At 33.0% G+C, this 18,310-nt stretch overlaps 1 protein-coding gene across 1 annotated transcript in view; it reads right to left on the reverse strand.

The window, feature by feature from the left end:
* Window positions 1-396: 396 nt before the first annotated feature.
* LOC132757707 (inactive tyrosine-protein kinase 7-like) overlaps window positions 397-18,310 on the reverse strand; it is a 32,453-nt gene continuing 14,539 nt past the window's right edge. The window contains exons 5-14 of the mRNA XM_060749063.1: window positions 12,590-12,710; window positions 8,588-8,743; window positions 5,942-6,161; window positions 5,430-5,576; window positions 4,642-4,795; window positions 4,238-4,348; window positions 3,451-3,520; window positions 2,722-2,909; window positions 1,617-1,745; window positions 397-637 (exon numbers count right to left, since the gene is read on the reverse strand). Of these exons, the coding sequence (XP_060605046.1) occupies window positions 503-637; window positions 1,617-1,745; window positions 2,722-2,909; window positions 3,451-3,520; window positions 4,238-4,348; window positions 4,642-4,795; window positions 5,430-5,576; window positions 5,942-6,161; window positions 8,588-8,743; window positions 12,590-12,710 (1,431 nt within the window). The 3' untranslated portion in view covers window positions 397-502. The remainder of the gene's footprint in view (window positions 638-1,616; window positions 1,746-2,721; window positions 2,910-3,450; window positions 3,521-4,237; window positions 4,349-4,641; window positions 4,796-5,429; window positions 5,577-5,941; window positions 6,162-8,587; window positions 8,744-12,589; window positions 12,711-18,310) is intronic.

Raw genomic sequence — 18,310 nt, forward strand, 5'->3', positions numbered from 1 at the left:
ATTATTCCTCCATTTGTTACTTTATCAATGGAATGGAAAATTGTAACTGCTGGTTTATCACAAGTTACTTCCCCTTTGCATTTTTCCTCCATTTGTTTCAATAGTTCAATAATCATGGAAGATGAAAATATTAATAGACTACTAGTACCTTCTAACTGTTATCATAATTCTTTAGCAATTTTCCATGCACTGTAAAAACCTTGCAGGATATGCAGTCATTTTTTTTTTTTGTTCAGTCACTTTTTATTTAAATGTTATGTACGAATATAATCATAATTACAGACAAATTAATGAACACGACAGAAGTCACTCCCCTTTTGCTGACTGCACGAATGCTAGCTGTTCTCGTTGCACCAAGGACATTTTTAAAGTCCATGCATATTGTCTATTATACTCTTCTGTTGTTTTTTTTTTTCTGGCATTTATTCTTAATCCTATATCTCACACATCAGTTTGATTGCCTTGTCACATCCCATACACAGATCTAAAGTATTTCATGCAACTAGGCATTTTCATTATTTTCCGTAAAACTTACACGCATTGATTTGGAGCTTGTTCGTCTTCTATTGCTACGCTGACTTAAATCTTTCTGAAACATTTTGGCTTGATGTAGAATTTCCTTTAGTTGAACAGTTATCTAAAATAAAATAAAGGTATAACCTATGATTATTTCTTCTCTGTTTGTGGGTAAATGCCTAATTCATAGAGTTATCAATATGATTAAACAAGTAACAAAAAATGTTTCAATGAGACAAACTGTGAAACACAACCTTTAAAAAACAACTTAAATATATATGGGCATGTTCCTTTAAATATTTGTGTAAAAATAATGCAGGTGTCATACTTTACAACTGTTTAAAAATTTCCAGAAACAGGAAAGGCAAGTAAGATTTTGAGTTGCATTAAAACTAAATATGTGTGGGCAAAACATCTGGTTTCAAAATTGTAAATCATTGTCTAAGGTAATTCATTTGACAGGTGAAAAAAAATACACCAGAACATATTCTGCTTTCTGTCATTTGCCTACCAAACAATAACAATATATTAGGACAATAATTATGCAAGTCAATATGAACAGAAGCTTCCAAGTGGTTGAGATTTTTGAGACTTTGGGTCACTTTGGTCCCAAGAACTAACATAATGAAAAGACCGAAAAATGGCCGATATGTCTTAGGGGCACATTTTTGCAATGGGGATGATTTGGTTAGGGGCCGAAACATCCTGTTTGCGCTGGTTGAGAGCCTGCGCTGGTTGAGAGCCTGAGCACAAAATTGGGAAATAAATTTTTATCGCCATATGATGTCACAGAAATGATCTCAAAATAAACCAAAATTAATGATGTCATGAAAATTACTTTTCCGCGCAATGACAGTTCGATATCATTTTATTAACTCTTTCTAAAAGCTTTTTCTAACAGATAGCAATGATACGTTAGTATAATAATGCTGGTACCAAAACATGATTAGCCTTTGCCACCAGTATAGGGACAGGTCAGGTCAGCCTGCACATTCGTGTAGTCTGAACACGCTATGTACTGTTGGTTACTTAATTTATTTTAAACTAAACAACAGGAGACGGAAAGGGAATATTTCATTAAAAAAAAGTAAAAATCTTACCTGTTTAAAGCTTGGTCTTTCAGCGACAGTACTGTCCCAACATTTTGTCATTAGCAAGTTGTATGGCCTCAGTATTTTGGTACCTTGTGGCACTTCTGGTCTACCACCTGATGTTACATAATCAATCACCTTTAAAGGAAAGAAGCATTTTATTTCAAATCTTTCAATGCTAAAGGACTGAATACAGCTAGGTCAGTGAAGTCAATCACATGTAATATGTGTCAGTGCTGTGGCTAAGTGGTTCAGGTGTCTACCTCTCAACCCCAGGATCATGGACTTGAGCCGTACTGGGGTGACGATCATGTCTGATAACACACCAGCACTGGTGTAATTTCCAAGATACTGACCAGGGACTGAATCAAATAAGATTTGAGCCGCGTCATGACAAAACCAACATAATGGGTTTGCGACAAGCATGGATCCAGACCAGCCTGCGCATTGGCACAGTCTGATCAGGATCCATGTTGTTTGCTTACAAACCCTATAGCAAGTAGAGAAACTGATAGCGAACAGCATGGATCCTGATCAGATTGCGCGTATGCGTACTATGTTGGTTTTGTCATGGCGCGGCTAATTTAAAGTTTCCATTACAACTGAGCTCAAACAAAGATGTTTTAACTAAAAACAAAAACAACTGATGTTAACCCTTAACTTTGCACCATCTGATTTGTCTTGACCTTTGACCTTCAAGTTGACATGTGGCAGCAGGAGTTCTGCACATCACCTTGTTAGGGTGGACACTAGAGAATTCTTCAAGGGGTGTAGGACTGACACAAATTTATTTGACCTTTTACCTTCACGAGTGACCTGGACCTGAAGAAGGCACAGCTGGAGCATAAGTTCTGCATATTGCCTTGTTGGGTATACAGTTATTTTAGCCAATTTCAAAGAAAAAAGGTTTAAGAGGTAAAGGATTTATAGAGATCACACCGTGTAGAAGGACAGACTTACAAACAGACTGATGGAGCAAGTGTACATAATGATTCCAATATAGGCCCCTCTACAATTATCTGATGGGGAATAAAAATGGACGCTGGAAAATTCTATGTAATAAATTTAGCAGATTAATGATCAGGTATGATCACTTTACATAATGGTATCAGACCTCTTGAGCAGTATTCATCTCCTCATATGGATCATCACATAAAACAAGTTCCCACATGACCACAGCGTAGGAATACACGTCTGCTGCTGTGGTAATATACCCCTCGTTCTCCTGAGAGTTGGGATGTTCCAACACTTCTGGTGCAGTCCAACCTATCCATGGTGGACAGGCACTATACAGACCTTGACCTGGAAAAATTTAAGAAAAAAAAAAGGTTCAGGAAAGAATGTGAATTCATGTTATATACATGACTGTAGTATGCATACAGATATAAATAAGTAAAGAGGAGCAAATAGGTATGTGCATCATAAACTTATGACGGAACATTTTTCGTTCCCTTTTTTCAATTTTTCACAAGACCTCATCTGGAAAACAAGTAAAATTCCAAACCTCCTCTGGATTACACATAACCCCTTGTCGAAAGTTTCAGACTCTGTCTGGTGTAAAATCCTGAAATATTGTATTTTTTTCTATCTGTATTTTCATACAACTTAAACATTGTCCACTATGATGTCTCCATCCTATTAATTAATTAACCCTCAACCTTCTGGAACTAGAAGTGTTCAGTATTTGCCACCAGTATAGAGCCAGGCCAATCTGCACATTGATGCAGCCTGACCTGGCTCTATACTGGAATTGGTAGCTCAATTTTTGTATTTTGATATTGAAATCTGGACTGTCTCAAATTCAAAGATAACTTCCAACGTAAATACTTTTTTTTTAACTTACAACAGCAGTCCTCTAGTTGACAGCCTGTCCTCAAAGGTTGTGTTATATTCACAATGCCAAAGTCACATATCTGAAATAAAGTCAGTCTTATTGTTGAAACACAGATCTGAAATAAAGTCAGTAACATGCCGGTAGTCAACAATGCCAAAGTCACATATCTAAAATAAAATCAGTCTTAAAGTAAACCCAATACCAAAATCTGGAAACAAAGTGATCCCTCAGAAGCATTAATCACAACAGAATTACATGAAAATAGCAGACTCGGTTTGATTGAGTCTGTACACAAGGGATAATGATTAACATCCCTCATGCCCCCTAGCACCGGTTTGAGTGGTACTCTATTCTCAACACTTAATAATGCTGGCATCAATGATCCCGAAGGACCAGAAAAATATAACAACACTGAAGTGAAGTACGGGGCATCTTTTTACAGCTATCACATATCTAAAATTAATGAACACAATATCACAGTAACATATCTAAAATAAAGTCAGTAGCATAGTCAACAATGCCAAAGTCACATACATGTATCTACCAAAATCATGTACATGTATCTGAAGTAAAGTCTCAGTATCATATAAATAAATAAATCACATATAAGATCACATTTCAATGCCATACAAACATATTGAGAGTGACGAAGCTTAGGGAGAACAGAGACTGCAATGTTTCCAATTTTAGCTTGAAGGTTGATGCCTTCACACATCTATATAGAGTTGCCCATGTGATATGTTCAAGTAATGACTACTTACAGATGGAATCGAATAACAAATTTGAACCTACATACCTTGACAACGTCATTGTTTGTGATAAACAAATTTCCACAACGAAGATCTCTATGGAGTATAGGAGGTTGGGTTGAATGTAGGAAGGCCATACCGTCAGCCACTTGTGATAACTGGAAAAAGTTAGGGACATAATGTAAGACCTGTTTGCATTAAGTCAGAGCTCATCACTGAATATTGTAAGAATTCATTAGCAAATTTAAATGGCAATAGTAGCTTATTAAGGTATTAAAGGCTAATCCAAGTTGATAAAAAAATCTAAAGGAAAATTCAAGTTCATTAGCAAATTTAAATGCTAAGTGAACTTTCTTAGAAACTTTTTAGGCTAAACTACCATTTGAGAATTGTAACACTAATTCAAGTTCAATAGAGAATGCTGTAAGGCTAATTGATTTGATAAACTTACAATTTTAACTCTATGAGGCCATGTTAATTGTTCTCCAGCTGTTTTGATGAAATCTTTCAGAATTTGTCCAGTTATATATTCAGATATAATATATGGGTGCGTGGACTCGGCACAGTATCCTAGTAGAGCAACTATATTTCTATGTCTCTGCTGACTGAAAAAAAAACAATAAATTATCTCCCTTTATATATAACTTCATCTCAATTACCTCCCTTTAAATTCTCTCCCTATAAATTATCCCCCTTTATTCAATCATATTCCTCCCTTGAACATTGATAACTAGAACTACATGTATTGCTGAATTTGATTCATATCCAACCAACATCTTTGACTGAAGTTGGTTTGGATAATAAAATGGAATTATTTAATAAGTGGCAAAAATGTTAAAGAAAAAGAAATTGTTTCTAGCCAACAATAACATTATAAAGTTAATAATATTGAAAGATTTTAATTCTTCCAATTATATTTTGAACAAATAGCAATTAAACATTCAGTTGTGTCCATCGTTACAGTACTGTTAAGAAACAAAAAAGAGTTTTAAATAGCTAGTGGCATTCTTAATATAGCCTATCCGTATGTTTCGTGGGTATATTATTACCATACACAAAAGATTTTCATTCTTGCAATAAGGTTTTAAACAAATAGTAGTAAACTTTTATACATTTGCCCATTTACTAGAAATAAGAACAATAGCAAAAGAGTTAGAATAGAGGCATTTCTATATAGTCCCTTTGGTATGTTATGTGTGTTAATATAAATACCATACAGACAAACAGTAGAAATCTTACCTGAGGAAGGAAACTTGAGCTTTTAGCTGCCCTATGTTTTCCTTATCAATCTGGTATTTATGAACACTCAGTGTGATACGTTTTACAGATACAGTGATACCCGTCCATTTAGCTATATAAGTGTCGCCAAATATACTCCCACCAAGTCTGTAAAATAATTACCCTAGACACTTTCATTTTAGTTTAGTATGTAAAAAAGACACAAAGGTTCGTAATTCTGCAAAAAATGTTTGCAAGACATCCGAGTGAACAATAAAAGCCAGAGCTCTTGCTAATGCTGCTTCTGTTAAAGCCAAGTGAAAGGCAATTAAGAAATGTAGTATAGGAATTGAGCGCATAAGTGTATTTCTCTGTCTCAAAAAACAAAGGGCCATCATCTACTATTATGTTGAAGTGATCTAAAAAGAATTTGCATTTGCTTCCCTTTATCAGTAGCAGGAATCAGAATGGTTATAAGCATGCATTCAAGATTTTACAGATATGTTGTTTTTCAAAAAATCACCAGCACTGACCTTTGACCTAAAGACAAACAATCTTCTGGTATCCCACAATGCTCCAGGACAGGAAAACACACTGACTTCCTTTTAGTACTTGGAGCCCCATCTCTGAAATCAGATTTAACTGAAGATGACAACATACGACCTGGGTGGGCAGCGGAACTGATCCGGCCTGAACCGACTTGTTCATCATCATCTAGATGCCACAGTGTTGGATCTGGTACAGTACGAACTCCTTGAAATACCAAATATGAAAATGAACAATCTAAAAAATCTATTGTAGTATGTGTGATATAATTATGTGCTTTAAATGCTGGCAGTAATCACAGTCATTGACAATAATTTAATTAAAGTCTAAGACACAGTGAAATTTGTATGGTTTAATAAATAGAGCTTTCATCGTTAAAAACAATTTTGATGTATCGTTGATATTTTTTTCAAAAAGTAACCATTATGCGTTTGAAAAAAATTGCTAATTTTGACTTCAGAAACTAATTAAATGTCAAAAATTTATGAAATTTCACCTAAAACATTTACAGAACTAGGTATCCATGTCTTACACTTATATATATAATGCTGTTGTTCAGTATGAAATGGAAATATGTCATAGCAGTGATGTAAGGACAAATTCGTGCAATAGGCATTTATAAACAAGAGACATCATAATTCTATGAACAGAACATGTATTTTACTGAAATCACTTTAGCTGATATGAAAGTGAATTATAGAAAAGTAATTATAAGCAATTATTGATATATTGGTGTTTTGTCGAAATTTGTCAATACAATGTATATTCTTGATATGCATCGCACCGAATCAATGACAAGTCTGATTTAAAGTAAAGTAACTTCCTAAAAGAAGATCATAATTTATTTTAACACTTCATTCCTTTTTTGTATGTTCTGGGAAAACACTTTCAAGTTATACAATATTACTTTTTTGCACCACTTTAATTTTGACCTTCAAACAAACTGCAGGGGATTATCAATCTATGTTTTCCCCTTTTTGAACTGAAAATACAGTTCAAACTGGTTCAGATATGTTTTATTATCTAACCGACATGCACACTTGATAAACATTTTGCCACATTTAGCATGAAAATCTGAAAGGATCATAAATATTACTCTTAACATCTTTTGACTTTTTTTCTAATATATCAAACACTTCTGATACTTTGATAAAAAAGGAAATCATCTCTGCAGACAGAGATTATTGAGCAGCTTTTGTCCGATGACAATTAACGTGACATGTTTAGCAAGTTATTTGAAATATCACTGCCAGCTGAAATCTTATATTTATGGACACCAGTGAACCCGGATCTAGATATTTTAACTTACTATTTTAATGTAGAGGGGCGATTGCAAAATGTTGACAAGGGGTATTGCCTATTCCAGAGTGGGGTAGCGATTTTACTGGATTTCTAGACAGGTTGTGGCAGGATTTTCACAAGTTATTGCAGGATTTTCACCAAATCCCTGCAACAGTAAGAGAAGGGGAGTGATCAGGAATTATTACAGTAGATCATTGACCTTTAAATAATAATCTTTAATAATTTAACATCATAAAAACCCTGAGATACTTATGAATGAACATTTGCCTTAATTAGATATCCACAGATCTTTTTTTTTCTATGTTGAGATGAAACGGTTATCTGTTCACAATCATTGCATGTGTAAATGCACGTCATCACAATATCAGTGTGTCATACTTGAAAATCAAGAATTTCAATGATCCACACACTATAGAACCATGCCAGCTAGCAATATCATAACTGTTTAAATCTTTCCTCCTCTGAATTTATGTATTGATTTTCATTTCCAGTCTTTGAATTTTTGATCTGTCAACTATATATAATTTCAGACCATTTTTTTTATTTACACGCTAAAATATTCTGAAAATGTCTACAACAGTGTCATGTACAAGCCAACCAAACTGCCTAGCACCAGTATGTGTGACAGGCTTGGCATTGCTCTTAAACTTATTGTATACCACTTGTCATATAATTATACCTACTATTTTTTTTCAGCCATTAGTGTCACATTCCTACCTGTTACTCACAGGCTTTCCAATAGTTCTTGCCTGTATTAAATTTTCAACTCTTTTTTGGTTCAGCACTTAATCCACTTTACATTAAACATGCACACCATTCATAAAAGGCATTGTACATGCTTGGTACTTCGTATAATCATAATTATACACAGCTACTTGGTATTGCTGTTGCAAACATTTCAAACACTGTCAAGGTCACATGGCATTTTTCTAGCTTTTCTGGTGGAGTAAGACCTCACTGTGCCCTACTGGCATTATTTCAAGCGCATTTTACAGGCACCTAAGTTAAGAACCATCAACACTCAGCAAGCTTGCTGCAAGTTCAGCAGGTTAAATGTACATATAACCCTAATTCCACGGCCAAGTGTTAAGTATTAATGAAATGTTGACTTTAAACCACATGCCTCTCACCGCAGTGAGCCACAAAAGCGTCTTTTCATCCTTTCATGTGAAAAAGTTACTCAGGTGCCTGTTTGCAATTGTGCCTGAGATAATGTACAGAGGTGCACCTGGGGTCTTCCTCCACCAGTTAAGCTGAAAAGTCATCATATGACCTATACTGTCTTGGCTTGATGTGAAACCCAATCAAAAAGACAAAAAAGATTCACTCACCTGGAAGTTTGCTATAAAAGTCAATATGGGATCTCTTGTTGTAACACATAAACCCGATGAATCCAGCAACAAAAATAATGCCAACATTTACGCCAACTATGATCATCACCTTTGTTCTGTCTGTAGCAACTTTGTCATCCTGCAGCACTGCAACATCTAAATATAGAATAAAATAAAGGGAGGTAAATCCTGACAGTTCTGCAAGATCCCAAGTGGTAATTCTTGCAGTTACAACTAAAATATCAGATTAAAATAATTATTATATAAAACAAAGTTTGTAAAGAAGTTCTATTTATAGTTCTGTCATATCTAATAAATCAGTTGGTTTTTTTTTGGTTTTTTGTTGTTGTTTTTTTTAAGAAATGTTTGTTGTGTCTCTGAATTTTATCATTAACTTAATGGTACATTTTTTTCAAAATAATGGGAAATAGTTATTAAATTTTTTTATCAGTATCTTATCTTTGTGTCATCTATAGATTCGAGAAAGCAATTTTTAAAAAGTGGTATCGCAACATTTCAATTCTAAGCCAAGCAACGAAACATTGATATAGAAAACATTCAGAGAGGTAAAATCTTGATTGTTACAATATTGAAATCATAATAATAGTGGGGAGTAATTCTAAAGAGCTAAAATATTTAAAAATTTAAATGTAAGATAACTCTTGTACAACTTTTGTGCAAATATGCTCATAAATTAAGGGGAAGTAACTGTTGTAGTACATACTGCATAAATCTGAATATCAAGAAAAGGGGGACAACTGATGTCATGCAGTATGATATAAATATCAGTTACAGGGAAATAATTGTAGTGGCATTGCTTCATCAAAAAAGGGAGATTACTCTTGTGATAACTCATAACTGAAAAGTTTGATCTGGAAATTAAATAATCTCATTAGTAAGGAGAGAGAAACATAAAGGAGGGTAACTGTTGTATTTCTGTAACTTGTATATAAAAAACATAATGGTACAATGTAATTTAAAGACAACACAAAATATAGATTTAACAATACAGTCATGGATGTTTAAAGGCCCATTAAGCCTTAAAGTACCATTATTTCTATTTCTCTAAAACATTTATTCATGGTGTTCTGTTGCAATTTCTCATTAAATGTCTTTGGCAATTAGTACTGCTGTATTGATTTATTATTTCACATGGAAGTCAAAACTCTGAGTTTATTTATGTTGAGCTACCTGAATGTCAAACAAGTTCTCTTTCAGCACTACTTCCTTACAGTGATATGCATTTTATATGCTTTAATCTAATTACTAAATATCTTCAACCTTTCTAAAGAAAAACAAAAGAGGTATGTGTGCAATTATGCCTCCAGATTCATGCTAATTTTCATGAAAGTTTTTAGTACATATTTTGAAGTAAATCATTGTGAATAGACATTATCCCAAAAACTCAGCAAATATGAGTTTTTCCCAGCAAATCCATAGGTACAAACTAGGGATGGCAACGAATACAAAAATCAATACTCGAGTACTCGGTCATTTTTCCGATCGAGTACTCGGTTACTCGGATGATTTCCAATGATCTCATAATATCAACACCGTCCGCATGCTACTTTCGTTTTCTATTTAAATTAATAGAATTCGTAACTATAAATAGGACTGCACGGGAGACAAATTAAACAACATCATATTTTACAACGTTTTAATGAATCCAATTGCATCTTGAAATAATATAGACTGATCGGCGGCAACAAAGTTTAAAAAGGTGTCTAAATACTAGTTATCCTTATCGGCCTTTTTTTATTTTCAAAATAGTTACTTCCGCTACAAACTGTTACTGAATATCATAAGAGCTGGATGACATAAGCGACACAGGTGCGGGTGTCAACTGTTGATCGCCTATCATTTTCGCACCTCTGCAAGGATGTTTTGATTACATTTAACAGGTATTTAATGAAGATACATGCATATCTCCGAATTTCTGAACTAATTGGACACACCAATTCTTCTTAATGGTAAAAATATGAATTATATATTTTTTCCGAGTAATCGAATATCAATCGAGTACTCGGTTAACCGGTTACTCGTTGCCATCCCTAGTACAAACAAATTTTACTATCGTCACAATAGATTATTCAACCTGTTTCATTTATTTTCAAAGCTGTAACTGTAAAAGTTTGTTGGTACATACAGATTTAGAGCTGGAACAAAACCCAAATATTCTTGATTACAGACTTAGTCTATTGAACAAAGAACACATTACAATCCATGTAAATTACCAGATTACTGTGTAATGGTCATACAGTAGAAATATGGTGATAAATGTACAGCAAAATAAGTCATTAATCGCAGAAAACATGTAAATTATTACTCAAATCTTGAATCTTTTTACATTTCTTAAGATTTTAGTATATTTTTCTCAAGTTTGATTTTCTTGAAATATTAATTTTGGTTCATCTGGAGGCATGCAGCTTTAAATATACATGATAATATAACTTTATTACTTTATCTCTCTCAGTGAATTAGTATGAAGCATGATAAAATGATGACAATAAAACCTAGCTTGCTTAAACTAATACACAAGCCATACAAAATATCTGTGATCAGATCTTTGATTTTAAAGGGACTCCACTGAGTATTTATTTGTTTGGGTCGTCAGACCAAACAAATAATGGTAGCGAAATTTCAGAGCCTAATGCTGTTAATTGCAAATGCCTAAAGTAGTCCACTTTTTTGAAGCGGTCACTTCCCTTTATATGTACCCTCACGCCGAAAAATTCAGGGGAGATCCATGCGTAAAGATTGTCATTTGACAGGCGCATTAATTTTCAAGCAAAGTAGTTCCCGAATGGTCGAAGATTTCTAATATTGTTTCATTCTTTATAGATGTACATGCTTTCAGTAAGCTCCATGATTATTTACATCTGTGTTAGACAACAGGTTTAGCGTCGAAATAATAAGAGTTACAAACCCTCATTTAGAATAATATGGTTTTCTTCAGGCCGTTAACATATAACTTCACCGTGGCCGAAAGGTTTGCACGCTCGCTTATGAATCGAGAGGTCTGGAGTTCAATTCCCAGTTAATGCAACTATTTTTGTTTAAGTCAAATAAACATTGAATTGACTATCAGTGTTGCAATTAGTCTTATAGCCATATAACTACAGTTAAAACACTGGAAAGCATTGGTGGCACTATACAAAAACAAATTGGTTTATAATCTCACAACCTTCACCTTTCTGACATTCTGAGACCCAAACAAATTCAGCGCCTTCTGTGCTTTGATTTTTTTACATAACAGAACTGGAAATAATTTTCCAAAATTTGTCTACCATTTGATGAAGGTTTGTGTGCAAATTTTCAGATCATTACTTTATCCTGTTTTTTCCAGAATGCCAATTTTCATTGTGTAAATTGACCCAAAAATCAAAAGCGTTGCAACGCTTTTCACTCATATTGGGCTATTGAGAATTGCATAAACTAATGATTTTCAATAAAATTCTGAGTGAATTTCTTAATTTGCAAATTTTTCCATTTTAATTGTTTCACCTGATTGTTTTAAAAAATCAAATTTTATGGACATCTGAGTTGAGTTCCTTTAAAGTCAAGGCTGTCATGATTTCATTGATCTAACCTTGATACAGATAAAGAGTGACTTAAATACAAGACACATATTTTACATAATTATCTAAGTTTGACCACATGGTTTTATATCTACCAGTGTTTAAAGATAAAATAATTAATAATTAAAAAAAATAAAAAACATTACCGAACAGTTAAACATTTTCATTGCTGTTATTTAAAGTTTTATTTGCAAAACATAAGTTTCTAAAAGAAACATAATATATGGGCAATCAAATTCAACAGTAAATGAACCCAAAGGACAAAAATATCAAAAAGTGCCTGGTCAGACTACATAGTTATATAGCTGGCATGACACTGTTACTGCTGGCAAGTTAGAAAAGTAAGTCAATATTTTCTTCAGCATTAAAATTGTTTAAAAGTATCTAAACAAATGGAAAGTTTACTTTTTCAGCTTTAACTTACCTGACTCAGTGTTATTTGATCTATTGTTTGTGGTAAAATTGGACAGGTGTTCATCTTGGTCAGTGTCTTCCATTTGAAGGTATCCATCCGGACAACAGCTTACATGCTCTAATGTTGCATACTAAAATATTTCAACAACACAACTTATATAATAAAATCAAAGTTGACATACCTTTTATATCCTTGAAAAAATAGCGACCTTGAAAAATAACTAATTACTGTACAACATTCATCCTTGAAAAATAACTAATTACCTTGAAATAAAAAAAAAACACACTAATATACCATATTCAACCTTGAAAAAACTAATTAATATATGATATATAACCTTAAAACTAATTAATTTACAATATTCAACCTTGAAAAAAAAAAAATTGATGTTCAATATTCAACCTTAAAAAATAACTTATTAATGTTCAATATTCAACCTTGAAAAATAACTAATTAATGTTCAATATTCAACCGTGAAAAATAACTTTTTACTGTACAACATTCTTCCGTAAAAAATAATCAATTACTGTACAGTACAATAATCAAAACACCAATGTACAATAATTCAACCTTGAAAAAAACACCAATATACAATATTCAACCTTGAAAAAAACTAATTAATGTATGATATATAACCTTGAAAAAAAAAAATTAATTTACAATATTCAACCTTGAAAAAAAAAATAATTGATGTACAATATTCAATCTTGAAAAAAAATCCCAAATAATAAATGTACAGTATTCAACCTTGAAAAAAATTCCACCTAATTAATGTATACTATTCAACCTTGAAAAAAAAACTTGACTTACAATACTTAACCTTGGATACAATATTCAACTTTGAAAAAAAAGACTGACTTACAATATTCAACTTTGAAATAAAAACTAATGCACAATATTCAACCTTGAAAAAAATAATCAATGTGCAATATTCAACCTTGCAAAATATCTAGTGCACATTATCAAACATTGCAAAAAAAGAGAGAGTAGATTAACACATACTTGAACCACTTGCCTGTCGTGATATAATCATTATCAAACAGTGTCTAGAATAAGTTACTACATGTAAAGATGAAATAAATCATTTATTTCACTTGTAAGCTCTTGCAATGGATCTAAATTTGAAGATACAATTTCCCTATGTTTTCAGAAATGATAAAAACAAAACAAATTATTGATATATTCTTGTTTAGAACTTTCAAATGACAGAAGTAATATCCTACTGGAAGGAAACATGCCAATGAAAAGAAATGTAGATTGGTCACTGTGTTTTTTGTTACCATGGTGTCACAATTATCCATTTAAACCGGTATGGTCAGTTTTTAGGTAAACACCAGTTAGACAAGAGGGCCATGATGGCCCTGAGGTCGCTCACCTGTATATAGCCCCCCCCCCCCCCCCAGGCCAATTTTTACCAAAGGGTTTATATTTGTTTATTTGAACAGACTTGGTAGACACCCATAAGAAGATGTTTCATGCTAAACATCTAAGTTCTAGCTCATTGGGTTTTTTAAAAGAAGATTTTTAAAGTTTTTACTATACACATATAGTAAAAAACAATGACACCCCTGGGGCAGGGCCAGTTTTGACCCCCGGGCTTTTATTTGAACAAACTTTGTAGATATTTACTTAAAGATGTTTCATGCTTAATATCTAAACTCTAGCTATTTGGGTTTTTTCAAAGAAGATTTTTAAGTTTTTGCTTTACACTTATAAGGAAAATCAATGACCCCCCCCCCCCCGGGCGGGGCCAGTTTTGACCCCAGGGCTTTTATTTGAACATACTTGGTAGACACCCATTAGAACATGTTTCATGCTAAATTTCTTAGCTCTAGCTCTTTGAGTTCTTTAAAAGAAGATTTTTTAAGTTTTTACTATATGCATATAGGGAAAATCAATGACCCCCTGGGCGGGGCCAATTTTGACCCCAGGGCTTTTATTTGAACAAACTTGGTAGACACTCATTAGAAGATGTTTCATGCTAAATATCTTAGCTCTAGCTCTTTGGGTTCTTTAAAAGAAGATTTTTTTAAGTTTTTACTATATGCATATAGGGAAAATCTATGACCCCCTGGGGCGGGGTCAATTTTGACCCCAGGGCTTTTATTTGAACAAACTTGGTAGACATTCACTAGAAGATGTTTCATGCCAAATATCTAAGCTCTAGCTCTTATGGTTCTTTTAAAGAAGATTTTTTAAGTTTTTACTATATGCATATAGGGAAAATCAATGACCCCCTGGGGCGGGGCCAATTTTGACCGCATGGCTTTTGTTTGAACAAACTTGGTAGACATTCACTAGAAGATGTTTCATGCCAAATATCTAAGCTCTAGCTCTTATGGTTCTTTAAAAGAAGTTTTTTTAAGTTTTTACTATATGCATATAGGGAAAATCAATGACCCCCCTATGCGGGGCCAATTTTGACCGCATGGCTTTTATTTGAACATACTTGGTAGACACTCACTAGAAGATGTTTCATGCCAAATATCTTAGCTCTAGCTCTTTGAGTTCTTTAAAAGAAGATTTTTTAAGTTTTTACTATATGCATGCATATAGGGAAAATCAATGACCCCCTGGGGCGGGGCCAATTTTGACCCCAGGGCTTTTATTTGAACAAACTTGGTAGACACTCATTAGAAGATGTTTCATGCTAAATATCTTAGCTCTAGCTCTTTGGGTTCTTTAAAAGAAGATTTTTTAAAGTTTTTACTATATGCATATAGGGAAAATCTATGACCCCCTGGGGCGGGGTCAATTTTGACCCCAGGGCTTTTATTTGAACAAACATGGTAGACATTCACTAGAAGATGTTTCATGCCAAATATCTAAGCTCTAGCTCTTATGGTTCTTTAAAAGAAGATTTTTTAAGTTTTTACTATATGCATATAGGGAAAATCTATGACCCCCTGGGGCGGGGCCAATTTTGACCGCATGGCTTTAATTTGAACAAACTTGGTAGACATTCACTAGAAGATGTTTCATGCCAAATATCTAAGCTCTAGCTCTTATGGTTCTTTAAAAGAAGTTTTTTTAAGTTTTTACTATATGCATATAGGGAAAATCAATGACCCCCCGGGGCGGGGCCAATTTTGACCCAAGGGCTTTTATTTGAACAAACTTGGTAGACACTCACTAGAAGATGTTTCATGCCAAATATCTTAGCTCTAGCTCTTTGGGTTCTTTAAAAGAAGATTTTTTAAGTTTTTACTATATGCATATAGGGAAAATCAATGACCCCCTGGGGCGGGGCCAATTTTGACCCCAGGGCTTTTATTTGAACAAACTTGGTAGACACTCACTAGAAGATGTTTCATGCCAAATATCTAAGCTCTAACTCTTAGGGTTGTTTAAAAGAAGATATTTAAAGATTTTTCTTTCGGTTGCCATGGCAACCAGAGTTCTGCATGGAATTAAATTCTTTGAACAATTTTTAAAGGTGACCACCAAAGGAACATTCCTGTGAAGTTTGGATGAAATTGGCTCAGTGGTTTATGAGGAGATGTCATTTAAAGCAAAAGTTTACGGACGGACGACGGACGGACGGACGGACGCCGGACGAAATTCGATCACAAAAGCTCACCCTGTCACTTTGTGACAGGTGAGCTAAAAATTCAATGATAGTATTTGATAATTGATTTTAAGTTAATCTTTTTTATAACAAGATATGAAAACTTTAAGTTGCACTCAACAGGATATATTTTCTGATCTTGACGCATATGGTATGACCATATCGTAACGGATATGTATTGTAATCATTTTGAGTATAATAAAATACAAACAAGAAAATGTCTTGGCATAAATAAACAGAGTTAATGTTGAAAATCTCAACAACAAAATTATCAGTACCAACGGTTAAACGTTTTATACAGCTATAAGGCCACATACTATTTCAACAGTTAGAATTTTTCTAAGCATGACCATTTTAAAAATGTTTTTAAGGAATTTAAAATTCATCTATATAAACAAATGAATAAGGCTTTTATTGACCATCATATTTTTTAATATATGTTTAATGCAAAATACTTGGATAATTATATGGCATTTTTTTTATATATCAGATGCTCAATTAATTATGCACAGGTCATGGTTTTATCAAATGAGGTGAAAATCTGTTTCAAACACTGAATATTTATTACTTTACCCTGTATTTTTCTCCATTTGAATAAAAATTCGGTGAAACCATACCTTAAAGGCACATTATGCCTCAGAAACAAATAAATGTTTACTTCTTTAGAAAGGGCAAACATAAATTTTATAATGTTTTAATAATGGCTTTAGATGATGCTAATGTAACATGAAGAGAGTAAAGATTAATGCCAAATAATTTATCATAAAAGAAAAAAAATGTAAAGAAAATAGTATTTTGACTTACATACAAAATACCAATGTACTATTATTGTACTTATTGCCAAAAAGCAACAGATGAAAAAAGTGGATCAAGTTAAATTTGTCAATGAGAACTAATAAGTTACAAAAATTAAAAAAAAAAAAAGCTTTTGAAAAATGAATTTATATAATTTATTTTTTGAGGCATTATGGGCCTTTAAGTGAATACTGACAATTACATCAGCTAAAGAAAAAGTTAATAAATCAGCAAGTGAAGGACATTATGATCCTAAATCAAAACTTATTCTATATAAAGTAAAGCACAGTCATATATAAAAGCTTTTAAAAGCCTCTTGTCTCAAGGCAAAGCACTTACAAAATAAGTCATAAAATATGATAAATACTTGCGCAAAAATTGCAGATTGGCATAACTTTAAAGGTACCAGTGCTTTGTTTTTAAAAAAAATGACATTAACCAAAAATAATTTTAAGCTCTCAAAGTAAAACTGATCTAACTTATTTAATTTATCAAACATCAAAGTTTATAAAAAAAAATTGAGTGATAAACCAGTCCTAAAACTGTGATAAATTTTTAATTTATAAATAAAAAAAACATGCCATGCTTTATACACTTTCTAGATGTATTCTGAAATATTCTTTGAACCTTAAGTCTTATCCAAAATATCTTAAACTAACTTGCCCATCCTTCATGCGGACAAAACCTGGTTCACCATTTTAAGGTGAAATTTCAACATACCATATTGTTTCCTTTAATTAGCGTTCCCTCCACCCCCCCCCACCCCCCACCCCCTTGCCCCACATTTTATGGAAGAAAAAATCTCACTTTATAATTCATAATGAAAGAACAATTGAAAATATTCAAATATTTTTATCTTAAAAAATAACAATTAATGGCAATCCACTGAGTAATGTAAAATCATTAAAACATAAAGTCCTGTATTATATATTCGATCATATTAATGAATAATGATTTTTTATAATTGAATTGTCCCTAATAAAAAATATTTTAAAGCACATTATTATAGTTCTAATAAACGCCCAACTTTTGAAAAAAAAAATGCAAGACTCCAGGGATATTAAATGGAAACAATACAGTATATACTGATTGAATTGTGAACAAGGCCATGATCACGCAGAAGACATGGATGTGCCAGTCCTGATCTTGGTTTGCAATGGTCGTACAAACCCTGAGGTATTTGTGTGACTTGGAGAACAATGGGTAACAGTAAATTCTCTTTGATCCTATTCATTCCGTTTTTACTTGTGTGTCTTTTTTTAAGCCTTGTGTGACTAAAAATGGCTAAAAAGATCAAAGGAAAAGTCACATATTAAGTACCATTTTGTAAGTATGTCCGCATAGGTAACTGACACCAGCAGGCTTAA

The sequence above is a fragment of the Ruditapes philippinarum genome, unplaced genomic scaffold (genome assembly GCF_026571515.1).
Source record: "Ruditapes philippinarum isolate M1 unplaced genomic scaffold, ASM2657151v2 ctg3361_1_1_1_1, whole genome shotgun sequence".
In the NCBI taxonomy this organism is placed as follows: Eukaryota; Metazoa; Mollusca; class Bivalvia; order Venerida; family Veneridae; genus Ruditapes; species Ruditapes philippinarum.